The sequence below is a fragment of the Salarias fasciatus genome, chromosome 7, assembly GCF_902148845.1.
Source record: "Salarias fasciatus chromosome 7, fSalaFa1.1, whole genome shotgun sequence".
In the NCBI taxonomy this organism is placed as follows: Eukaryota; Metazoa; Chordata; class Actinopteri; order Blenniiformes; family Blenniidae; genus Salarias; species Salarias fasciatus.
The window spans coordinates 33,025,475-33,052,510 of record NC_043751.1 but is presented as its reverse complement, the minus strand read 5'-3'; the positions used below and the strand labels follow the sequence as shown (position 1 = coordinate 33,052,510).

The following is a 27,036-nucleotide window of genomic DNA, read 5'->3' as shown; positions in this document are numbered from 1 at the left end:
GGCATCCTGGTGATGAGTCTAAGATCCAACACTTCTGCATAGCAAATATATAATAAAACAATGTTTTGACCAGAACTGACTCGTATCAAGCGACAAAACATTTAAGAACATTTCACTGAAGCTTCTCAGGCCTGGAGGCCTTCTCTGGCCGGGCTCTGTGTTGCTAAATGCCTTTCAATTTAAAGAACAGAGAACAGAGGAAGATAAAAAAAAAATGAAAGGAAGACCCACTTGAGGTTACACAACACAGCAAACAAGGCACAGATTTTCTTTTGCCTTCCCTCTTGTTCTATTTTGAGCACCTCTAAATGGGACGCCAAATGCATTTGATGATGCGTGCCAAATTCTCCGAGCATGTGAGGTTCGGCAGCGCGTTCATCTGACACTGTGCTTAATAATTCATCAGTCATACACACCACAGTGCCATCGCAGCACTCCAACAGATGTGGCTGCAGCTGTGGAGGAGTGAGGAAAATGATACTTGCACAAATGGAGGCCACATACACATTAGACAGACAGAGCAAGATGTAGACCTCTCAGCAACACATTAATTCATGGATGGGGAGGGAGCTGATCACGCAGTCTCCCCGCTGAAGAGATGAAGGCTGGCAGCTGGGAGTGGAACAGGGCAGTACCTCTGGCCTTACGCTGTTCTCAGGTTGAGGTGGAGTTAGAGTGTTTATGATGAGAGGAGAACAGCAGCAGGCAGATGGACGGCCAGATTATCCCACCCAGGAGCAGGAGGGGGCGCCGTGCTGCCGATGCTGACACGGATGACCGTTAAAGGAGCGTCATGCATGAAGAGGAGCCTGAGCGAAAAGACCGAGGCTTCACGGTGGCCCTGACATTTCAGCACTCTCACACAAGCTTCGGTTCTGATGGGCTGTGACTCGTCTATCTCCTCCGTCCTGCTGCCATCTCTGTCACTTCTCTGTGCCGAGCAACAACCATCTGTTTAATGAAGAGCTGCAGTGGGGGGGGGGGGGGGGGGGGGGGGGGGGGGGGGGGGGGGGTTAATTTGCCCGTGACTTAAATCTTTGTGTGTCTTCCTTGCCCTTCCCCCACCATCACCGGGGGTATGTATTTGAAACTGGAGCCAAGTTTCAAAGCCCACCTCTGAGAGGAGGAATGAACTGTGATTGGTCAGATTTCACAGAGACTGCCCAAGCCATGCGGTTCTGCCCAGACCTCCGAAGAGGAAGGGAGGGCCTTTCCTGGTCCCACAGCCGGTTACCCAGGTCAGCACTGCTAACGGCTAACAAAGGAAGGAGCCCTCCGATCCAGGTCCTAACCAGAGAGAAGACTGGCATCCGGCATCCGATCTGGAATGGTAACTGGAATGTTAAAGACAATTTGAAGACTAAATAAACCAAATAGTTTACTGAGGAAAACTGGATTCCTTCTAACTCCGCCTGGACAGTACGTCACCCAGACACTGACTCCACAGGGACAGTACTCAGTCTGGACAGTAGTCTTGTCCCACTGCTAAAGCTCCGCTGTCACAAGGACAGATACAGGAAGTCACTCCTCCCACAGGCCATCACTCTGTACAGTAACTCTCCCAGACTGACGGAGGAAACTCACACCTGAATGCTGCTGAGGTCCATTATTCTGGATAGCACTCCTATCCTAACATCACAGTAACAGTTTTTTATCCTCGCATTCCTCATTTTTCTTTCTCCCGCTCAGCACACTTCTCTTATCTTTTTATTCCACAGTATTTCCCATGTCTTTAATTTACTAGTCTTTTGTACTCATTGTATGTACGTGTCTGTATGTATGTGGGGGTGTATATATGTGTGTGTGTACATATATGTGTATATATATATATATATATATATATATATATATATATATATATATATATACATATACATATATATATTGTAGCGGCCGTGGGGGGGAACGCTGTCCCCATTCTTTGGGGTTTTGTTCGTGTTTCCTTTTATTGTGATTGTGTTTTGATTGTTGTTGTGTGCCGTTCGCCACCATTTTGTGTTCTTTTATTTTCTGTTGTGTTGCAACCGTGTGCCAGGGGGGTCGTTTGGGGAGGGGCCCAGCCTGTGCGCCGCCAGGGAGGGCGCTTTTTGCGCGGGGTTGGGTTGTTGTCACAATAAACCTGCTGCTTGTGAAACTAAAGAGCAGACTCTGAGTCCTCCTTCGTTCTCGCCGCCATGGTTCTCACCACAATATATATATATATGTGTGTGTATTAGGGCTGTCCGGCGGTAAACCGGTATTGACGATAATCGTGTTAATAAAAAATGAAATTTCAATATCGTGCTCAAAATGCGCACATGATAATATCGTAAAGAGGATCTAGTGCCACTTGAAACGTGTATTTTCAAAATCCGCTCCTGTTCTTCCGCCCTGCTTCGTCTCCCTCCTGCAGCCCCCCCCCCCCCCCCCCCTCCCCCCCCCCCCCCCCCCCCCTCACATGTAAACACAGCAGAGCAGCGGTAGCGGCTCGGCTCCTAGCTAGCGTGGCTCCTTTAGCGAGCGTCTCGAGTGAACTACACATGTCGGCGGTGGCCGACAGCGACAGCGAGACGCTCTATCCTAACCCGAAAAAAGTGTGTTTAGCAACACTGACTGCACGTCGATTCAAGCCGGGTAGCAGTGGGGCCCCGTTAGGTAGGTTCCAGACGTGTCATTGTAATGTGTCCGGGGGATTTCAAGTTGTGTCGCTGATATCCGCCGTCTTCTCCGCCGGCCCCCTTCTAGCAACTAACCGGTGAGTACTCGGAAAAGGGCCCCATGCGGGGGATTTTCGACACGTTGTCGTTGCAGCGTCTGGTGTAGCGCCTTAAATCTGTCATTGAAATTGACTGATGTCAGCCGTCCCTCGGGGCCCCCTTCAGCTCGGGGCCCTAGCCAGTAGCGGCGCCTCTGCTGGAGAGAAGCAGCTGCTGCTCATTCCGCCTCAGATTTAAACAAACCAAAATCCTGGGCAGTGTGGTGGTGGGACAGGATTTCACCCCAACAGGGCCCGAGGGTTTTCATAACCCACCAACCCGACGTACATTACGCCTCTGCTGTGGATCCTCTGTTAATCGGTTCCTCAGATTTTAATTAGTTGAGTAACTTCACTTTTTGTATGCAGCTGTACAGTTACTGTTCTCATATTGTTTCAACACCTCATTTGACAGATATTCTGACTGTAATTCATCTGGGAAAAGAGAGAAAACAGACAAAAATAAAATTAAAGATGAATCTGAATTTTTTGCTGATATCATGATAATATCGTTATCGTGATATTTTTTGGCCATGATAATCGTGAAGAGAAAATTTGATATCGTGACAGCCCTCGTTCTCCCCCACTGTTGATTCTCTCAAGACCCACAGCTGGACCCGGGACGTCACTACAATGGTGACACACACACACACACACACACACACACACACACACACCCCTGTCCTCTCCTCTGGTGTTTGCGGCCTGCTGTGCCATTGCCATAGCGCCATTACCAGGTAAAAATGCCAGGTGTACCCATCAACCTTAAAGTGTGTCATTTTTTTCTGTCACTTTACATCTGAAAAGATAAGGACATGGAAAGCTGGACAAAAATAACCCACATATCAACTGGAACACTCAACCAATCTGAGACTCGCCAAGCGAGCAACCTCAGTTCGGACGTCCGTCACCAAAAATGCTTCAGCATTCTTACGTGTTGTGCAGAGCTGCTTTGATCCAAGCTACCTTCATTTCATACAACAGAGAGCCTCACGTTACTAAATTAACCGGGTTGGAGTTCTGCGCAGACTTGCTTCTGACTGCTGTGGGATAAGAGCAACTTCACCTGACAGGATCAGCTGTTTGGTGCTGGCATACAAGCTGAGATGATCTTGGCATGTTTCCCTTTTTGAAATTCTTGTTTATCGTCTGGGATTAGAAATCATTTCTTCTCGCCAAAACAAAACAATGAAGCTGATTTGATCAACTTCACAAGACAGATGGTGCCATGGCCAGATGGTTCCGAACACACACCCCTTCCCTATGAAACCCTCTGACACACAGAGTGGTGGAGTGGGTGGAGTCCACGATACAGCAGCCACATGCATGGTTTCAGCCAGCAACACTGACAGGCAGCACGGACAGCCCAGGCAGTGTCCAGGCAGAAGCATGGCCTCATGACTCAGCCAGCATTCATCCATTCACCAGCCAGTCCAGATCACCATCCAGCCCAACATTCATCCATTTACCAGCCAGCCCAACATTCATCCATTCACCAGCCAGTCCAGATCACCATCCAGCCCAACATTCATCCATTTATCAGCCAGCCCAACATTCATCCATTCACCAGCCAGTCCAGATCACCATCCAGCCCAACATTCATCCATTCACCAGCCAGCCCAACATTCATCCATTCACCAGCCAGTCCAGATCACCATCCAGCCCAACATTCATCCATTCACCATCCAGCCCAACATTCATCCATTCACCAGCCAGCCCAACATTCATCCATTCACCAGTCAGTCCAGAGCACAATCCAGCCAACATTCATCCATTCACCAGCCAGTCCAGATCACCATCCAGCCCAACATTCATCCATTTATCAGCCAGCCCAACATTCATCCATTCACCAGCCAGCCCAACATTCATCCATTCACCAGCCAGCCCAACATTCATCCATTCACCAGTCAGTCCAGAGCACAATCCAGCCCAACATTCATCCATTCACCATCCAGCCCAACATTCATCCATTCACCAGCCAGCCCAACATTCATCCATTCACCAGTCAGTCCAGAGCACAATCCAGCCCAACATTCATCCATTCACCAGCCAGTCCAGATCACCATCCAGCCCAACATTCATCCATTTATCAGCCAGCCCAACATTCATCCATTCACCAGCCAGTCCAGATCACCATCCAGCCCAACATTCATCCATTTATCAGCCAGCCCAACATTCATCCATTCACCAGCCAGTCCAGATCACCATCCAGCCCAACATTCATCCATTTATCAGCCAGTCCAGATCACCATCCAGCCCAACATTCATCCATTCACCAGCCAGCCCAACATTCATCCATTCACCAGCCAGTCCAGATCACCATCCAGCCCAACATTCATCCATTCACCAGCCAGCCCAACATTCATCCATTCACCAGTCAGTCCAGAGCACAATCCAGCCTAACATTTATCCATTCACCAGTCAGTCCAGATCACCATCTAGCCCAGGGGTCGGCAACCCGCGGATCTTTAGCGCCCCCAAGTGGCTCCCTGGAGCCTCTTCAAAAATGTATGAAAATGAAAAAATATGGGGGAACATTTTTTTTATAAATGGTTTCAGTAGGAGGACAAACACTCTGAACGTGTTACAGTGCTGTAAGTGTGCATAATATTAAATTTCAACATTTCTGTCAACGAAGATTTCGTCACAGCCTGCGACGGCGTTGCGGCGCGGCGCGGCGCGGCGCCTGGCAGGTGGCTGCTGTAAACAACCCGGCGGGTCTGTCATGGGCCATGGATCCCAAAGGGAAAAAGAGAAAGATAGCGGATGAGAACAGAGGATTCAAGGAAGAAAGCACTGAATCATTTGCTTTCGTTGCCAATGTGGAAGGATTGCCTGCATGTTTGTTTTTTTAATGAGAAGTTATCAAATAACAAAAAGAGCCATTTGGAAAGACATTTCCAGAGAAGGCATGCTAAATTTGCAGCCGACCAGCCAGTTCACACTGAGAGGAAAACGTGCCATTGCAGAACTTCTGGAGAAATTAGAGGAGCGCAAAGATGGATTTAAGAAGTGGATTGCATCTCTAAACTCCACGACTGGTGCAAGTTTGGTTGAAACCCGAGAGATAACTAAGCGAGGAAAACCACTCACAGGTGGTGATTACATGAAAGATTCATTCGTCAAAATATCAGAGTACCTATTTTTGGACTTCAAAAACAACACCGAGATAATACAGAAAATTAAAGACATGCCTCTCTCTGCAAAGACGGTGAAAGAAACAGCAGGCGCAAATACCGCCCGCCTCAGAGGAGAGCTGCAGCCCTGTGTGAAGACTGAAGTTTCATCAGACATGCCTGATGTTGAGAAGCTGTCCAGCGATGTCCGAAAACAGAAGTCACATTAAACGGGTGAGAACACAATCCTGTCATAGACACATATTTATTATCAAAATCCCTGTTTTTAAAGAGATTTCTGATTTTTGTCAGTATTTTGAATGACACGCAGAGATATTATTGTGTTTTATTGCTCAGGTCCGAGGATTGCTGTGCTGGTGTTGTGCTGTCTGTTGCTGAGAGAGGAGGAGGAAGAGAGAAGAGGATGCTGCTGCGCTGCACCCTTCACTGACTTATTTGCAGAAAACTAAAGAGAAGATGATAATGCACAGAAATCAAACTTAAACTGCCTTATCTTAATTTTATGATTTACATTTTCAAAAAGCTATTCGAATGCGTTTTACTTTTTTAAAGCTAGGGTAGGCGATGTTGTCCAAAAGCACTTTTTGTCATACTGAGTGAAATGCTCCTTCCCCCTGGGAGAAGTCAATACATTATGTGGACGGAAAAAGGTGCAGAAAAAATCTGACAACAGTAGCGACCACAGGACAGTAAAAACTCCGACCAATCATAAGGCGCTGACCGCTCTTCAGGAACCAGTCAGAGGCCGTGCTCCGCTGTCTGAACAGCCCCGTCTGCTCCACGCCGTCGGTGTGTGTGTGTGTGTGTGTGTGTGTCTGTGTGTGTGTGTGTGTGAGCGCGCGGTGCAGATTGGCTCACAAGACGCCTCTCGGTAATGACGTCGTGCAACAAAGTATCACAGTACTGTGTGCAAAGCGCTGGTCAGTTTACGTTTATGTGCTGTGAGAAACATGAACCCCGGACATCTCCTTGAATTTAAAAAACCTGCCCGGACGCCCCGGACAGGACGTAAAAAGTGGACATGTCTGAGTAAAAGAGGACATATGGCCACCCGAGGCTTGGAGCGGGGTCCCGTTGAAAACATTAGTAGAGATGCGCGGTCACGTTGGTGGGGGTGTGGCGTTGGGCCAAGCACTGATTGGAGGAGGAGGAGCTTCGGGGGGATGGCTTGAGGTGTGCGACTTTCAGATGTTGCAGGCTCTTCAACATCGTCTACCCGAGCTTTAAGCAAGCTGCCTTTTATTTGCAGGCTGTTTTATTACTCGTTTGCAATTGTGGCCTGTTCATTTGTGTCTGTTGCCGCCATCAGTGGGAAAATAGAAAAGGATTGTTCTGCATTTTATTCATTTGCACTGACTTAGGCTGCCTAACTTGGCATTTTCAGAATGCACAGAAATGACTGTAATCAAAATTAAACAGCTTATTTTCATTTTACATAACCTATTTACGTTTTCAAAGGGCCGCTGTTGTATTTGTACAGTTGCAGACTGTTACCCAGATAATGGAAAAAGAGAGGAGGATTGTATTATTGAAGCTTGAAGAGGATTGAACTTTATTTCAATGAGAAGATCTGACATTACCGGAGGCCTATTATGCACGTTCCATTCCGTTTTTGTTTTTTCAAATCCTCAAAATAAAATGACACCAAAAATCTGATTTCTTTACTGTATCTCTATAATTTCATCAATGCAACAAAACACACGGTAATACATTAATAGTATATTGGAAGTTAAACTTAAAGCAGGGGTAGTCCGTGCGTTTTCATTCTCTCCTGGATGCTGCAGGAAAAATAAGCATTTAATCATGATGCTCATTATGTATTTGTAGCTAACTTACTCATTTTGATAGTAGGCTAATGTAGCTAATACACACTATAGCCTGTGTTGCCTTCATATAAGGCTGACATAAGACTTTTCATTTTTTGCGGCTCCAGACAGATCTGTTTTTTTGGTCCAATATGGCTCTTTGAACACTTCGGGTTGCTGAAACCTGATCTAGCCGAACATTCATCCATTCACCAGTCAAGTCCAGCTCACAAACCAGAGCAAAATTCATCCATTCGCCAGCCAGTCCAGATCACAATCCAGTCCAACATTCATCAATTCACCAGTAAGTTAACACAAACCATCCCAACATTCATCCATTCACCAGCCAGTCCAGGTCACAATCCAGTCCAACATTCATCAATTCACCAGTAAGTTAACACAAACCATCCCAACATTCATCCATTCACCAGTCAGTCCAGGTCACAATCCAGTCCAACATTTATCCATTTGCCAGCCAGTTCAGATCACAATCCACCGCAACATTCATCTATTCACCAGTCAGTCAAGATCACAAACTAATAATTCATTCATCCAGTCATCAACTTGTAATCCATTAATATAACCATTTATCTTCATTCAACCATTTTAAAATCATTCATTCATTCAGCTGTAGATATATATTGAATACCTGGTGGTGGTAGCTGCCCTCCCTTCGATATGAAGTCTAAACAAGGACAAAGTCAGGGGACAAGGTCAGGGGACAAGGTCAGGGGAGGGTCAACAGAACAGAGTAAAAATAGGACAGAATAGAATGAAAGAATATGGACGATAGAACAGAGTAGAACAAGGACAATGAAAAGCAGAGTGCACGATGGATGGAGGAGTAAAGACCTGTGACAGAGTTACTGACTGTGGCTCAGAGTGTTTTTAATTCAGAATTGGTTCATTCTGAAGTAAGTAATTCATAATTATATTCCTGAGCTTCATGTTTTCATGGGATAATGAATATTAACTCCTCTGTCACGCCGGGCTCTGTGCAGCGTTCTGATTGGACGAGGCAGCCATAACGTGGTGACCTCTCCAGAGAGTAAACAGAGTTTTTCTTGTCTTTCTTTCTGGATTAACTTTGATGCTGCAGCTTTGAAAATGTCCTCCCATCTACTGGCTCATTTCATTATATACAATTCTTCTAAAACTGCTGTGAAATAGTCTCTGTACAAGTCAAACTGCAGCTGCCATCTTGGAATGTTGTGTCATCAGAATGAAGTCACCTCATTAACAAACAATTCTACTTCCAGAGGAGAATAAACCATGGAGATTTTAGAGGGAATGACACTTTATTCAGATTTATAGAGGAATTAAAGTCCCACGTAAACACAGGGATTGTGGTGTACAACATTGCTGAACTCGGGTTCCTCTCTGGGGTTTGTTGTCACCAGCAGTGTGATTTTCTTTTAATGGCTTTCCTTTGTTGTTTTATTACCCAGCAGGAACTTCCCACCCTTCAGCTGAATGAGCTCCAGTTCAGCACCGAGCTGCTCCACCTTGAGGCCAGACTGATGTCAGGCCAGGCCTACCTGCAGTGTAATGCACCACTCCCTCACCTTTAGTTTCCACTGAGCATTGCTAAGGAAGAGCATCCCGTCCTTTCTGATCATGTGCATCGTTTGACGATAGTTTGAGGTTTACTGCTGTTGAAAAACACAGCTTGGTTTATGTCAATTGCTTTTGTGTGGATGCCTTTCTCATAGATGATAGATCTGATGCAGGGGTTCCCAAACCCTGTTCCTGCAGAGCCCCGATCCGGCACGTTTTAGTTCTGTCCCTGCTTCAACACACCTGAATGCACTGAAAGGCTCAGTGCCAGGCCTCCTCTTTTATATGAAACAGACTGGGAGTGTGTGTGTGTGTGTGTGTTCTTGTAGATACTCAGTTGTGAGGACCAGGAATACTTTTTAACCAACAGAGTGAGGACATTTTTGCTGGTCCTCACTTTTGGCCACACCTTTTTGAGGGTTAAGACTTGATTTTTGGGCTGGAGTTAGAATTAGGCTTTCGTTAGGTTTCGGGTCTGGGTGAGGCATTTCTTTTTGTTGGTTAGGGTTAGGGGCTGGGAAATGCATTATGTCAATGCGGGTCCTCACAGTTATAGAAGTACAAACGTGTGTGCATGCTTGTGTGCATATCAACCTGATTGATGGTGCGGTTTTGTTTTTTTTGTGTTTTTATGACTGATTTTACTGTTTAGCACTTTGCTTTGTTTTTTTTATGAATATGAAAATGCTCTACAAATAAAGCTTGAACTAAATGAACAGGTTCATCACTGGGTTCTGTTAGGTGCTTGGCCATGACAGAATCATTAGATTCATTTGTGTTGACACAGGGACTGAACTAAAACATGCTGGACAGGGGCTCTGCAGGAATAGAGTTGGGCACCCCTGATCTGATGGCAGCAACATGAAACAGTGTGAAGAGTTTGTTTTAAGTGAAATGTGAGACAAGTGACTTAAAGGGAACAGCAACAAAGTTGGTCTGATGAAGGCAAATAGAGAGAAATAAAATGCTGGTAGCTCAATTTTCTAACCCCCACAGACCCCCTGCAGACCCCTCTACAGATTCCCTGCAGACCCCTCCACAGACCCCCTACAGACCCCTTTACAGACCCCCTGCAGACCCCTCCACAGACCCCCTGTAGAACCCCTGCAGACCCCCTGCAGACCCCTCTACAGATTCCCTGCAGACCCCTCCACAGACCCCCTACAGAATCCCTCCACAGACCCCCTGCAGATCCCTGCAGACCCCTCCACAGATCCCCTACAGACCCCTTTACAGACCCCCTGCAGACCCGTCCACAGACCCCCTACAGATCCTCTACAGAGCCCTCTACAGAACCCCTGCAGACCCTCTACAGAACCCCTGCAGACCCTCTACAGAACCCCTCTACAGAACCCCTGCAGACCCTCTACAGAACCCCTCTACAGAACCCCTGCAGACCCTCTACAGAACCCCTCTACAGAACCCCTGCAGACCCTCTACAGACTCCCTTCAGAGCCCTCCACAGACACCTCCACAGACCTCCCTTTCAAAAAGAGGAGGTGGTAATGGAGAATCATCTGAGGATGTCTTACCTTGGACCGTGTCTTGAAGGTCCTGAAAGCACCACTTTTAAACATGATCTTGTTCCTCTTACAGATGATGAAGGCCACCATCCCAATAACAACCAACAACAGGAAGAGTGGAGTGAGAACCGCCATGATCCACAGGTTGCTGGGCGGTGTCTTTATGACAGCTGCAAAAGCACAAAGACTTACCATTAGAGACAAAAAAGTGCACATTTGCTATTAAACATATGTATTTGTTATGTGTAATGTAATACTATGCAAAATGCATGTAAAAAGAAAAAAAAAAGATCTGCATAGATTATTCTTAAAAGAGCGATGAATTCAATATGAAATAAATATAAAAAAAGAAAAACTGACTGACACTCATACTAAGAATTTGTAAGAAGCTATGGCATCAAATCAAATCGAACTTTATTTATAAAGCACTTTTCATATTCATAAAAAACCCACAAAGTGCTAAACAGTAAAATCAGTGTAAAACAAAACCACGCCTTCAAACAAGGGTCGCATGCACATGCACACCCAGGTGTACACACACCACACACACCACACACACACACACACAGTCTTGTATTTCTATCCTTGTGGGGACCGTCCATTGACTCCCATTCATGTCTAGCCCCTAACCCTGACCCTTACCCTAACCCTAACCCACACCACAACAAAGCTAATCCTAAAGAAATGTTTTTGCACTTTACTTTTTTCAGTAACAACAACATGGTCAAGAAAACACTGTTTCTCCTACTTAGGACCGGAAAAAGGTCCCACAAGGCACGTCGTTCCACGTTTTGCTATCCTTGTGGGGACATTTGGCCCCAACAAGGATAGAAATACGAGAACACACACACACACACACACACACACACACACACACACGGTAAATGGACTACACTTATATAGCGCTTTTTACCCTGCACTGACAGAGCCCAAAACGCTTTACAATGCAATATCACATTCACCCATTCACACTCACATTCACACTCCATGCTGGGTGGTGGTAAGTTACTACTGTAGCCACAGCTGCCCTGGGGCAGACTGACGGAAGCGAGGCTGCCAATCTGCGCCATTGGCCCCTCCCACCACCACCAACCATTCACTCTCACACTACATTCATACTTAGGCAAGGTGGGTGAAGTGTCTTGCCCAAGGACACAACGACAGTTTTACGCCTGCGGGAGCGGGGATCGAACTGCCAACCTTCCAGTTATGAGACGACTTACTCTACCATCTCAGCTACTGTCGACCCCCCCACCCCACACACACACACACACACACACACACACACACACACACACACACACACACCTAGTATGTTTCATACAAAAGAGAGACATGACTGAGTATCATGGGAAACACCACCAGTGGGGCCGCCCACACCAGGAGAGGTCATTGGTCAGGACTGCTGGGGTTCAGGCGCCTGACCCCCAATACCACCAGACCAAGGGAACCCTGACACCAAGATGGGGAGCCCCCCCAGCCAGCCAGGACCGGAAGACCTGCACACAACAGCTCTGGCATCTAACCGGATCAGACTCCCGATGTGAAGGAACAGCAGAGTATCATCAGCATTACTATGGAAACTGATGGACAGCTGAGCATCAGAGTAACTATGGAAACTGTTGCCATGTCTCCTGATGACGTCCCCAAGTGGAAGCTTGTAGAGGTTAAAAGGAATGGGACCTATAACTGAGCCCTGGGGAACCCACACCTAATTTTATGAGTTCCTGAGGAGCATGTATCCACACTTACTTAAAAACATGGATCCGTGAGAAAATAATTACAAGGGGGGACCCAAAAGTCCCCAGACTGTGGTTAAATCTTTTTATTTTTTTATTTTCACATTCAATCAACTCTGTCACCTTCAAAGTCCTCTCCTTCGACTTGAATCCAGCGCTTCCATTGCTCAAAGCAGTCGGCAAACTAGTGTGTAATGATCGCTTTTAGAGCGTTCTTCGATTTTTTTTTCTGCACCTCTTTCTCATCATCAAATCTCCGCCCCTTCAGTGCCTTTTTCATTCTTGGGAAGAGACAGAAGTCGCAAGATGCTAAATGGAGGGAATACGGCAGATGGGGCAGCAGGGCCATGCCGTTCTCCACCAGGAACTGTTTTACCGCAGAGCCCTGTGCGCCGACGCCTTGTCATGATGGAGCCACCAGTCCCCCTCCCCCACAGCGCCGCCGCTTCAGCCTGACCGCCTCCCGGAGCGCCGCAGCACTTCCAGGTAAAAGTCCTGGTTGACGGTTTGCCCCGGCAGCACAAACTCGCTGTGGACCGTCCCTTTGACGTTGAAAATGCAGATCAGTTTCGATCCTGCGGACTTTTTCCTCTGTGCGGGAGGTGGAGGGTCGGCCGGAGCGAGGCGGGTCTTCGACAGACATCTGACCATCTTAAAGCGCCCACAGACCTGTGTTCTCCCCAGAGCCTCATCTTTGTACGCGGTGTGGATCATGGGTGAGTGTTTCTGTTGCCGTTTTTCCCAGTAGAAAACAAAATCAGGTTCCGCCATTTTCGGATTTTTCGAAGAAGGAGGCAGGACTGTAGTAACATAAACACTGCCTGTGAGCTGCCTGTGCGTTTTTGGGAGGTGAACATTTTCACAGTTATGCTTAAGGCTAGCTATAGTGACCATTAACAGCCAAAAGTCTGAATCATTCTTGTTTTTTTTTTATAACCACTGTCCGGGAACTTTTGGGTCCCCCCTCGTAGACCAGTTCAGAACAGTACCAGAGAGGCCCACCAGGGGTCTCAGTCCTATTTATTAAAGATGTGGTCTACTGCAGCGGTTGGCACCTGGCGGCCCACGAACAATATATCTGGCCCGCCAGATGATTTACAGAATGTGAGGCAGCTGCTTGATGGAGGCAGTAACAAGGTCCATTACCTGTCAGGACCATCTCCTCTGAACCTTCATTCCTGTGAAACAACCTGAAACCATCTGCGTCAGTCAACGACCTGCAGCTCCTGCTGCCTTCAGGGGACACTTCGTAAAAGTAGCCTGCTGATAGACGCCACCAGTGGTCTCAATCAGCTGTTAGCTTAGCTGTTCGCCACCAATGAACTAGCTAGCTTTGGAATGACTCCTTCCGTGCTTCAACTCAGTTGACGGGACGCGATCTCAACTTCTGAGACGGCGAAAGAAGATTTAAAGCTGAGCATCTGGGACAGAATGGGAAAGGTTGCTATTGAGGAACAGGTCAGTTCTGAGAGGAAGGATCTGAGCGGCGCAGCGGCAGCTTGGAGAGAACGAGGGAAACATTGCCGGTGGTAGGTTTAATTTCTGGGTTTAGCGCAGCTGTTTCCTGTTCTGTTGTTGTTTTATCTTCATCTTGTTGTTCAGTGATCATGGTGTTGCTAACAGGAGTGAAGGAGCTGCAGCTGACAGTTGCTTAGCTATGAAGCGTTCAGGATCCAAAGTCACAATCCGGTTCTTTTCAGATCAGAGGGCTTGTCAAACATTTGAAAATATTCACAGTCAGCGCTTCTATATGTTCGTTTCTAAGGAAGAGCAATCGTTCTCAACATCAAGGTTATAATAGTTTCGGATTTTTCATTTTAGTTTAGTTTCAGTTAGTTTTGACTTTTTTCTTTTTCCTAATTTAGTTAGTTTTAGTTAGTTTTTAATGCAGGTTTTCTAATTTTTCTTTTGAGAAAACATTTAGCTTTAGTTTTAGTTTTTTACATATTTTTCACGTGCAGGATTTAAAAAAAGGTCAGGGTAGGTAAAACTCATATCTGATATCAAGACAAGAAAGCTCCTTACAAAGCACAGAGGGTTCCACCCTAAGTCCAGCCTACTGAGACTCTACACCAAGAGAAAGGAGGGAGGCCGAGGACTAGTGAGTGTCAGAGCCACGATCCAGGATGAAAACCAAGAGCCTCCATGAGTATACCAAGAAGATGGCTCCCAGTGATGATCTGCCAGGTGAATGCCTCAGACACCAAAAGCCCAGTAAGGAGGAGCCAGAGGAGCTATCATGGACAGACAAAGCCCTGCAGGGCATGGACCACCGACACATTGAAGAAGTGGCTGACATTGGAAAAACATACCAGTGGCTGGAAAAGGCTGGACTGAAGGACAGCACAGAGGAACTAATCATGGCTGCACAAGAACAGGCCCTGAACACAAGATCAATAGAGGCCGGGATCTACCACACCAAACCAGACCCCAGGTGAAGACTGTGCAAAGAAGCCCCAGAGACAGTGTGAATGGGTGAATGAGATATTGCAGTGTAAAGCGCTTTGGGCTCTGTCAGTGCAGGGTAAAAAGCGCTATAAGTGTAGTCCATTTGCCATAGGTCAGCCAGCCACTGGTGTCACTGTAGAGCACTTCTAGTAAGTTGCCGTCTATATTCTGTCTATACACAGAAGAAGAAAGAGCAAGAAAGTTAAAAAAAAATGGCAGTGAAAATAACTCCAACGCCGTCATGTTTAAAAGCAGATGTGTGGGAGCACTTCGGTTTTAAAAAGAAGACAGAAAGCGTCGACTTGGATAAAAGTTTGGCATTTTGCAAGCTGTGTCACACAAACGTCAAATACTCCGGAAATACAACCAACTTACGAGCGCACCTCAAACATCACCACCCGGAAAAGGTAATGCCACCTGAGGAGCCAAGTAAGCTGTGGCATGACCCAAAACAAACCGTTCTGGACAGTGACGGCGGCTGTTCCCACAGGTTCCATCTATGGGAGGCTAGAGGGATACCCTCAAATGTTAAGTGTTAAGGCAAAGAAAAGCTGTCAAAGTGTAAAAACCGGGTGGCGCCGACATGTTTCACCCAGCAGGGGTGATGAAATGTGTTCCTGTGCTGCCATTATAATAAGCCAGACTTGGGCCACTGGGGTTTTTAATTAAGGGACGCGTTTGGCTTTGGCGACCAGCGGTTTGAGGATTGTACCGGGCGTGAGTAATCCATGCTGCCGGCCTCTCAGTCTGTCACCTGCAGGGTCGTGCGCCCAAACTTAGGAGAACTTGGGGGAAATAGATAGGACTTTGTGAGCCCTTTGTTTTTCTGGTCTTTCCACGTCGTGCGGATGTTTTCGTGCACATCTTTTAATAATAACATCAGTCCCTCTGGAGAGATGAACAATATTTGTGGGCTTTCTACTAATTCATCATTGAACCATTCATCTGTGCAGTTACAAATGATCATTGGGACAGAGACTAAAATGCTTGACATTTGTCACCAGTTTCTTCACAGACAACCAGATGATGAACATAGCAACTAAAATGTTATTGTTTGGTCGTATGATGAGGACACTTCGCATGTTTTTTTCATTAAAATCCTGCAAAATACAACGAAAGCAGAAGTTCATTCAGCTGGATGTGTTGTTACAACCTCCGTCAGTTTGAGCGTCTGTTCCATCTAAATTGTGGACGCAGCACGCAGATCATGTAGGACTGCTGGGTATGGAACCTTATCAAGCAACAATTTACTATGCAAAATATCCTGTTTGTTAAACAGTATCCCTTATCAAAGGAAAAATAAATGGTGATCAGACCAGTGGTTCAATCAATGCTGAAACAAGGAGTGCCATGTGTGTCCCAAACAAGACCCCAATAAAAATCCCATTCAGTAAAACACAAAAACTGAGGCTCAGTAATTCAGAGATGGTTCAGTTTTAAAGTATCAGACGAGCAACAGAGTCACGTTATATGTAGGGAGTGCTATAAACAACATACAGGCAAGGGTGGAAGCACAACAAATCTTTACGCCACCTAAAACAGCGGCGCAAACTGCAGCACGGAGTGTGTAAAGCTGCGCACATTACTGTCTGTCAGAGTAGAAAAAGTGAGAAAATGTATATTGAGTTGAAATTCTGTTTCTTGTGCAGCTGGTTGAGACTGTTCAGAAAAGAAATTGCTACAGGAAAAGGTATGTAAAGCTGATGATTGTATTTGTTTCTTAAACTAAGCACTTTATTTTTTTCTTTCTTTGCTCTTACATAAATGCTGCTCTTACAAGGGCTTGTCATATTTTGTTCTTTTGTAATGTTTCTGTGGATTTGTTAGAAAGGGGAAGAAAATCTGTATTTGCAAGTCATGTAGGATTGCTGGCTGTGGAACCTTATCAAGCAACAACTATCTATGCGAAATATCCTGTTTGTGTTAAACAGTATCTCTTATCAATGGAAAAAGAACTGGGGATCAGACCAGTGGTTCAAACATTGCTGAAACGAGGAGTGCCATGTCTGTCTCCAAACACCACACCGATAAACCCCATTTTTGAAACCATGAACAAAGAAGTGCAGATTTGCACAGGATGTGAGGAAAAAAATAAATAAATAAATGTCAGCGTCATTCCTTTAACTCTGGTTGTACCAGATGTTAATGCTATTTTAGTATCAATACCAGCCAGAGTGAAATGGTACACAGTTGTGTATTTGTGTTCTGCTGTATACAGGAATACATTGGATTTGTTTAGTTTCACCTTCTGTGACCAACAATATCGCTTTACAAGATGAACGTTGTTTGTTTGGTTTTTTTTTTTCGGACTGTCCAACCGTCTACGCTGCAGCTGTGAGACAGCAGCTTTCAGAGCTGACATGACCTGCTGACTCGGTTTTGTTTGGCGTACATCGACAACATCATTGTTGTCTCTTATACAGAAAATTGAATTTGAGTTTGTAAAAAATTGATAACCTGATATTCTGATTTTATTGAAGGCTGTGTCTACGCTTCCTGATTAAGTTTGTGTGGCTTTAGTTTGAATATTTTAGAATGAGACTCTGTCTTTGAATGATTTTATTATTCATTTCTACTTTTTGTATTTTATACACTTTTTAAAAACCTTCCCTCCTTTTGAGAAAATTCCACGATGCTTATCACAAAGGACACTACATGTTTCAAAGTTTTGAGAGCAGTAACTTAAAATTTCAAGTTAGGAGCAAATTTGGTTATCTTCAGGTCACAAATAGAAACACTTTTTATTATCTGCTTTCTATGTTAAGATGAAACCTGAGTTTCTTGTTTGGATCATAATTTTTAGGTTCACCTCTGGAGAGCTTTAGAAAGGTCATACAACCACCTAAAGTGCTACAGACATCCAGACGTATCTGTTTGTAGTAAATGTAATATCTGACAGACTGTTTGAAAACTGTATGATTGAAAAAAAAAATGTTAATGAGTCTTTTTTCACTTTCTGCAGCTCCGGCTCATAGAATGAACCTTCGATCACTTCGCCGTCATAAACTTTGAGTTTGTATACCGGTGGAGTACGCGGAATGCATTCTGACACCGTAAATACTTTGTTCGTGAATCTCTGTTCGTATTTTTTATCGAAGGCCCCTCGCAACTTGGATATTCTGACAACATCGCCCTCCTTAAACCCTACCTTTATTTTTTGTTTTCTCTTGTCTCGTGGTGTAGGCGTTCCGTACAGATTGTGAAACACTCGAAGGCCCTTAGTCACATCAGCCGGGCGCGTTTTTACACTGCTGTGGTGAGTGTTGTTATAGCTTTTTACTAAGTCTGGCAGGACTTCCACGTATCGACGCGTGTTCTTAGCAGTAAAATTCTGGTCTTTAACATTCGGTTAAATCTTTCAACCACGCAGGCTTTTAGATCACTGGCTGTGGCAAAATGTATGATGTTGTATTTCCTCATCAGAATCTCAAAACTTTTGTTGAAAAATTCTCTTCCCGCATCAGTCTGTAGTTTTTCAGGCGTCTGGCTCTCGCGAAAGACGGATTCAAAGGCAGACACCACCTCAGCCGCGGTCTTCTTTCTCAAAGCTCGCACGTACGCTAACATCAATGACCGTGAGTAAATAACTATACCCATCATTTTCGTCAGCTAATGCTCACATATCACAAAGTTCTGCCTGAAATTGTTTTAGAGGTCTTGTAACAAAAACTCTGTTCCTTGGAAAATGTACCCTAGCCGGTTTATGCAGAGTTTAGGAGTCTTGAGATGATAAAAAGTCTTTCACATCTTCCACCCTGACTTTCTTTCCCGTCTCATCTTGAACCGCTTTATGAAGCCGCTCTACCCTGCCGAAACTACCGGGATGACTCGGCTTGTAATATAACCTCTTCATGACACGCTTCTCTGCCATTTTTAAGTACAATATAAATTCACCCCCCTCTAACCGTCTGTCTTGCTCGGGATACAGTCAGGTCGGCACCAATCCAGGTCGGCCCTGGACAACTCGGCACCGCCTCCGGGATACAGTCAAGTCGGCATCGAAGCCAAGTCGGCCTCGTGCGGGGGGGGGGGGGGGGGGGGGGGCCTCTCAAGTGGCCGAGTTGGTCGGTGCCGACTTGACTGTAGCTGCTTACCAACCCGGCCAAAAGCCTCTTTTTCTTTTAAATCACGATGCGGCTGCGGCGCTACGATTTGCACAGTTTTTTGACGATGCACTCGGATGTAGGTTTTTTTGTTGTTTGTTTTTTGCCGCAGCGAGAGCGCAGATTTGCATTTGCACCAACCGAGTTGATGTAAACAACAGTGAAATATAATAAAATATTTGATAAAAAATTAATAAAAATTTAAATAAAAAAAATTGGAGGAGTCTGTGCCTTCAGTGCGGGCAGAGCGGACATTTAATGAAACTTTTCCTAATCACAGCTAAACGTGTTTTTATTCTGGTGTAAATCCAATCTGTGGACAAAAATAATGATTTAAGATATTTATTGATTTAAATAAGCAGCTTGTGTTTGTCACACTATCCGCTCAAAAGAAAAAAAAAACAAACAAAACAGAAAAAACACACATGAATTATCAAATGCAGCGGTCAGATTCTAAGACATTTCACTGTTTCCCTCCTCCGTACTGTAGAACTTCATTTTTCTGACAGGCTCATCACAGTCCTCACAGTCTGCTGCTGCAGAGGGGGGGGGGGGGGGGGGGTGGGGGGGGGGGGGGGGGGGGGGGGGGGGGGGGGGGGGGGGGGGTCACGCTGACGGAGAAAGCCGAAATGAATATGAATGACCTGAGGGATGAGCTCTCCGCTGATTCCTACAGTGGAGATGAACGTCAGTATAGGAATAGAGGGAAATAATGATGAACACTAGAACTGCCAGTATTCTTCCCCCCCCTCCAAAGGCCACAGCGCTCAGCCAGACCGTCATACATTTTGCAGTGTTTTTTGCGCATACGGAGCACAACAGGTTGTTTTTCTGTAATCTAATGTATTAGAAATTAAGATAAATAAACAAAATATTAAGCCCAGAGTATCAGCTAAATTTTAATGCCTCATGTCTGCTTTATTAATGCCTCAAATCAGGTTTTAAAATGTATTTAATTTTTACGGTGAGCATTTCAGCAGCGTCACCTCTCACTCACACTCCGCGCACTCATTTCCCTGATAAACACGCACACACACGCCAACACACAAAAAATAGTTGTATTATTAACCATCAATAATAATCAAGAACATAATAAAATTAGCAAAATAAGTCTCCCCGGCTGCACCAGGACGGACACCTTCCCACACGGTCCGTCCTCACCCTGCTCATTTGATTCTGGGACTGCAGGCTCCACAGGACAAAGGTATTTATTCAGAAAATATATTTGTTCTAAAATTATTTTTTGGAAACGAAAAATACATGGTTTGCTGTGCTTTGGAGAATATAATATTTTACCTGAATCTGTAACTGGCCCCTCTGGAGACGCTGCAGTGCTCCTGCTGTCAACTGCTGTGTTCGCTGTTGTGTTGAGATTTATTACATTAGTTTATTTATTTTTCACACCATTTATATTATCATTTAGTTGTAAGCTGACAGTAGCCTACAGTAATTCTCTCTACCTGGAGGTGACGCGTGAGCGCTTCATGCGCCACTGCAGGTTCTGCGCTGTACAAGCAGACACTTTCAGTGCACGGCGGGGAGCACAGGACCCTTATTTAGAAAAAGGGTTCTATGTTCCCCGGTCCATACAAAGCGGGGAACATACGACCCTTTTGGAGAAAAGCGGGGAACATACGACCCTTATGTGGAAAAAAGATCCTCTGTTCCCCGGTCCGGGAACATAGGACCCGGGGAACATAGATACGCTCCCATCTGGTCACGTGACCAGACAGCCGCCTCGCGCTGCCGCGCTCGTAGCTAAGCTACTCGTTCAAACAAGACGTCAAACATGAAGCTCCAGGTCCATTCTCCACCTCTAACTTGTCATTCACCATAATCACACAGTTTGTTCTCCAGTCTCCGCCTGCTACGTGCGAAGTGGCGCAGCCGGCACGAAAAAAAAAAAAACTGTGCAAATCGTCGCACCACAGCCGCATCGTGATTAAAAAAAAAAAAAAGAGGCTTTTGGCTGAGTTGGTAAGCAGCTTACAGTCAAGTCGGCACCGACCAACTCGGCCACTTGAGAGAGCCCCCCCCCCCCCCCCCCCCCCCCCCCGCGAGGCCGACTTGGCTTTGATGCCGACTTGACTGTATCCGGGGGCGGGCCGAGTTGGCCAGGGCCGACTTGGATTGGTGCCGACCGGACTGTAATCCGTCTTGCTCCTACTCATCTCCTCAACACCTAACCCATCATAAAAACTTCAAAAGGCCTCAGAAGGAAGGAAGTTTTGGGGGGGGACAAATGCACGGTGGACAAACGGTGGACAAATGGTGGACAAATGGCAAGGGGAGGGGTTTATTGGGGGCCATAAATCTTTCAGTTTGACATATAATATCCTAGATTGTTTTTTTCCCAATCTTAAGTTTTTCATCTGCCTGTTAATCACCCCTGCTGATTGGTGTTTTCCGCCCGTGACCTCTTTAAGCGTAGTGGCAAGATCGCTTTGGAAGTGACAGGCGGACAGTTACAAAAGAAACTGTGCATTGCAATGCTGTTCCACTTTTTTTTACTTCTCAAAGGCTTGTAAGTTAGAGTTTGCACTGTTTCAATTAAAAAAAAACTAATTTTCTCACCATGCCTTTGATTCATTTTGTCCAGCATTTGCAAGCTGTAGACTCTGTCTCTGCCTAGTCAGAGCCAAACATTGTGTATTTGATGCATTTATTTTTCAGTTCGGTTAAATCAGTCCCAGTCAATGGAACAGTCACTAGATGTCACCAAAATCACATTTTCCCCTGAAAATATTGTAGAAAATGATGTTAGTTTTTCAAATCGTATTGAATCATATCGATGGCCGAAAATCATGATAGATATTGTATCGTGAGCTGAACATCGTGTATCATATTGTATCGGCAAATAAGTGTATCGTTACAGCCCTAGCGGCCAGAGCAGAGAGACATCGCATAGCTCAGACAGGGTGAGCCCATTGTGGACCCTGGCAGCAGCAGGCCAAAAAAATGTTCACTGAGATATTAGGTATGAAAACACTCTCCACTTCATCTGAGACCCCAGTTACAATCACTGAACAAAATAATCCTGCACAAAAACTTACAAGACACCATGATCCACGGCTTCAAACATTTCAATACTCTGAAAACCATCCACAGACCAAAAGAAATTATTTTAACTCAGATACTATGGTAATTTCTTTTCTTATATAAAAGAAAACTATAATTATTATACTCAGGATCAATTCAACAACACCATCAATGCAGTGAACAGTTTGTCAATAATTCACCTCAACAGCAGAGGCCTTAATGACAACTTTGAAAAGAAAACTCTTTTTAGGTTAGTTAAAACGTCATTTAACATTATTGCAATTTCAGAAACAAAGTTAAATAATGAAACGTGGTTAAACATTGATCAGGGCAGTGATTTAGTGATTGAAAGTTTGATATGGTTCACAGAAACAGACAGAAGAGTGGAGGTGGGGTGGCTTTGTTCATTGACAGAAATCTGGACTTTAAGGTAGTGGAAAGGATGTCAGCAGCTGCTAACAATATATTAGCGTGTGTCACTTTTGAAATATCTCTGGAGAAGAGGAAAAATGTAATGTGAGCTGAAACTAAATGCTATGAATGAGGACTATAGGAGGTGACTCTCAGGTCCATCGGCCATCTGTAGCGGAGCCATACAGAGAATAAACTGCTTGAAATTGGTGAGTCGCGTTAACGTTAGCATTAGCATCCATTCATTCAAAGCTAGATTCATTCATTCAGTCGTGCTGCCTGTGTTCCGGATATGTCAGTGTTAATTGAACCACTGTTATTTATTTATGGGACAATTGTTCACCTGTCTGACTGAATGACCTGACTGTAAATATGACCAATGCACTTTAAGCTGGTTTCATATATGAGGTAGGTGTTTTCTCATTTACAGCCTAGTTGATGACTGGAGCTGTCATGCACTTTGATTGTTTGATACTTGAAGACTGATTATATTTATATTATTTATTCAAATTGGATTTTTATAATATAAATATATATATATATATATTAGGGGTGGGACTCAATTAAAAGAATTCATCTAATTAATTAGGGCCTTTGTAATGAATTAATCTCAATTAATTGCATATCGATATTTGACCCAAGATCAGTGAGAACCTTTCTTTTTCTAATGGGTTTTGGTATAGTGAATCAATATAGTGATACATGAGCTTAAGCAACAAAATATTGTTCATTTCTGTAGCAAGGAAGGAGGAATTTAACCAAGACAAATAAACCAATACACATTGATTAGTGCAACTTATGTTGGGCAGGGCGAGGGTCCTTGAAGTAGTCAGAGTGACGTCCTCTTCCACTCTAGCTGGATGCAAGGCTTGCGTTTTGGCCGCTGCTGCCACATGCTTAGCATTCAGAGTTTTATCGCGCGAGAAAAGAAAATGTCGCCGTTAATGTCTGCTTTCAGAGTTGGATGCAAGTTATGAATTCACTTTGATATATTTCAGTGTGGATGTATGCCGTCCCAGCCTGGCTGAATAACGCTGTGGGGGGCGAACAAGCCCAACCTGTCCGCCCCAGTCCCACAGCGCGTCCAGCTGAGCGTCAAAAACACACTCGCGCTTTTGCCGGTGAAACACGGTCCATTCCTCATTATTTGCCATATTGAACTCTGCCGAATTATCAGAAAAATCACGAGGAAAAGGCTGGTATAAGGCACAAACTGAAATAACGAGCACAAATGTGAAAAAAATGAAAATGAAACTTAAATCATGTGTCTTGCCGGTGCACCGTTTTGTCCCGCTGGGCCTTCTTCAGGTGCTAAAAACACACATAATAAAGTACATTTCCCTTCAACACACAATCTGGCTTCATAAAGGTCAGTATGAGGCAGAATGCGGCGTGACTGAATTCATCCTGTCTTCTCTGTCAGAGATAGAATGAAGCGTGCGTTCTGAACAAACTTCCATCTTCCATCTGTTCAGGACGTGGCTGTGGCCTGGTTTATAACACATGAACACAGAACTGTGTCACATTACCTGTCGGTTCGCTGTGATGCCTGCTGATTATGTCTAATTGAATGAACAGAAACTCGTTCTTGAGGACTTACTTTTGGTCATTATTTATGTAACACACACATTTTGAATGGCCTCGGCAGACTTCAAATGAGCCATTTCAATCGCGATTAACTCCAGGATTGGGGTGCATTTAATCGCAATTAAGAAATTTAATCGTTGCCTAGCTCTAATATATATGGTACAATATGTGATTCTGTTTGTATTTATAACAATATGTTATTCAGTACTAGTGTTTTTATAAGTGTACACACGTACTCACTGGACCGGTTCTGATGCAGGCCAGGTGGCCTAGCCAAGCACGAAAGCCTGAAGAACACTTGGGAAAACAGGCCAGGAGTGGATCCTGCTCTGCTCTGCCCCGGTCAGCAGCTGCCCTTCGTTCTTCCCCCACAGCTCATTCACTGGCCACCTCTCAATCAATACACCCCTTCCTCAACCTGGATTTCCCTCTGGACACTCAGAGTGGGAGCTGGACTGGTGGCTCCTCCCACCCGACACACGGGTCAATATTGGTGTGCTTTCTGGCAGACGATGATGCGCTGCATTGTCTGAGCTATGCATGGTGTACGTAGGTTATTTTCTGTTTGAACGTTCATTTCTTTTCTAACATTATCAACGATTTGTTGTTTTCCTCCTTTGTTATTGCTTTGTCTATTTGCACAATTATAAAAAAAAAGCACCACCACTTCAACCAATCCGCATGCCGCCTTTACTCACCACTCCCAGAACTGAACCGAGACTTCTGATCTGATCACAGCCCAAAATGTAACAGTAACTTGTAGGCTACTTTGTAGGCCCTGACTTGGAATCCTTCAGCAGATAATGTTGGGAGACCTGACTGTAATTCTACTGACAAAGGGCAACTCCGGTTTTTTGACACCTGGATCTTATTTCTAGGTGTGTCATGCTCATACACTCACTCAGACAAACATGGTGCAGCTCGGAGTCCAGAAGTTATTTAGATCCAACCGATTGAGCGGGGGCCACGGCAAGGGAGCTTCAGCGCGGGACATCATCTCTGCAAAATCGCTAATTTCAGCTATATTTCTTCATCCATCGCCAGTGTTATCATAAAGTCAGCTCGACTACCGTCTTCAGGTGGGTCAGCTGACAGTTTTCGCTAACTTAGCCACAATTAGCTCGGATGGGAACGTTGGAGCTCCTCTCCACCTCCGTGGTTATGCGGCGGGTCCCCGTGCGCTCCGTGCCGGCCGCAGAGCGCGACTCCGCCTGGGAGCAGAGACCCGGAGCTCCTCCGTCAGCCTCCGTGGAGCAGCTCCGGGCCGTTTACCCAATCGGCCCAACTCGGCCCCTGGAAGTCAGGCACCCAGGCGCCGTGACAGCCGAGGCCGACTCAAAGTGCCTCTCTGCTGGGGAGAGGAGCTCCAACGTTCCCATCAGAGCTAACTGTGGCTAAGTTAGTGAAAACTGTCAGCTGACCCACCTGAAGACGGTAGACGAGCTGACTTTATGATAACACTGGCAATGGATGAAAAATTATATCCGAAATGAGCGATTTTGCAGAGATGATGTCCCGCGCTGAAGCTCCCCTGCCGTGGCCCCGCTAAGTGTGGCTAAATCGGTTGCATTTAAATAACTTCTGAAGGACTCCATGCTACACAATGTTTGTCTGAGTGAGTATATGAGCATGACACACCTAGAAATAAGGTCCAGATGTCAAAAAACCGGAGTTGCCCTTTAATACACTGGTGAATCTGTCATTTAATCAGCTTGATGAGGAAATGCTATCCTCAGTGCTGTTTTCCTTTTCTTTTTTGCTTTTTTTTTGGGTGGGGGGGGTTGTGGAGTAAGATCTTTGGTAAGATGTTTGGAGTGTGTATCTGTTTACCTGTTTGAAGAAAAAAATGAAATATTAAAAGAAAAGAAACATATTTTGAAATTACAATAAAGATCTACCCATCCATTCATAACTCCATGCATTCATCCATCCTCCTAGCGTCCATCCCTCCATCAAATAATGAGCTTACGTTCAGCCTGAACTTGTACAAAGTATCCGAGTGTCAGGGCCATGGTCTGAGAGTCCAGGCTGCTGAGGGTCTTGGCGGCGGTGGTCCCAGTGATAGGGGAACCGTTCAGCTGTGCGTAGTACGTGATCTCTGCTGGGTTCTTGGGACCAGGAAGTCGACGCATGCTCACCATCTGGAGGAGTGGAAACACAGCCTTGACCATGTTTTATTGCATTCTATGCTGAGGAGAGATGCTACCAGCTAAACAAACATCTGCAGGGTGACTGAAAACAGAATAGTTCCCCCCTACAGCCAAAACTGCAGCGAAGATAAGAACTGATCAAAGTGAGGACTTGCAGGTTAAGGCATGGTAGAGAATCTACAATTGTAGTGATACTGATACTGCATTTGACATTCTAACCAAAGAAATTATAGATTCAATCCAAAGGATCATTCCCGAAAAGACTATCACATGCAGTAAAACTATTCCTAGTCCATGGCTCACTAAGGGCATATTAAAATCTATTAAGCAAAAAAATAAAAAATAAAAAAATAAATAAAAATTATATAAACGTTATTTAAAAGATCCAAATATAAATAACAAAAATGAATACATTAATCATAGGAATAAACTTACACATATTATTAGAAAGAGCAAGAGTAATTATTATGCAGAAATTAAAAATACATCACAGGGAGACTAAGAAATCTTGGAGTGAACTAAACAAAATTTTGAACAGGGGCCAAAAGACCCCCGTGCTCCCTGACAACGATAACACCCTAATGGTGCGTTCACACCGGACGCGTCGCGGGCGTCGTCGACGCTCGCTACGCCTCGAAGCTGACGCTTGTGACGCTTCAAACACGACGCTTGACACCAGGTGGTCACAAAGCTCGCGACGCTCGCGACGCTCTTGATGCACGTCAGTTAATTTGCGCGCTGGAGGCTGATTTCTGTTTCCAGCTATGGCGGATCGCATCAGGAGAGCGGCTTGGCTTTATTTG

At 45.1% G+C, this 27,036-nt stretch overlaps 1 protein-coding gene across 1 annotated transcript in view; it reads right to left on the bottom strand.

Moving 5' to 3' along the window:
* LOC115392397 (UPF0606 protein KIAA1549L-like) overlaps positions 1–27,036 on the bottom strand; it is a 153,069-nt gene that overhangs the window by 76,649 nt on the left and 49,384 nt on the right. The window contains exons 8-9 of the mRNA XM_030096987.1: positions 26,053–26,224; positions 10,766–10,926 (exon numbers count right to left, since the gene is read on the bottom strand). Of these exons, the coding sequence (XP_029952847.1) occupies positions 10,766–10,926; positions 26,053–26,224 (333 nt within the window). The remainder of the gene's footprint in view (positions 1–10,765; positions 10,927–26,052; positions 26,225–27,036) is intronic.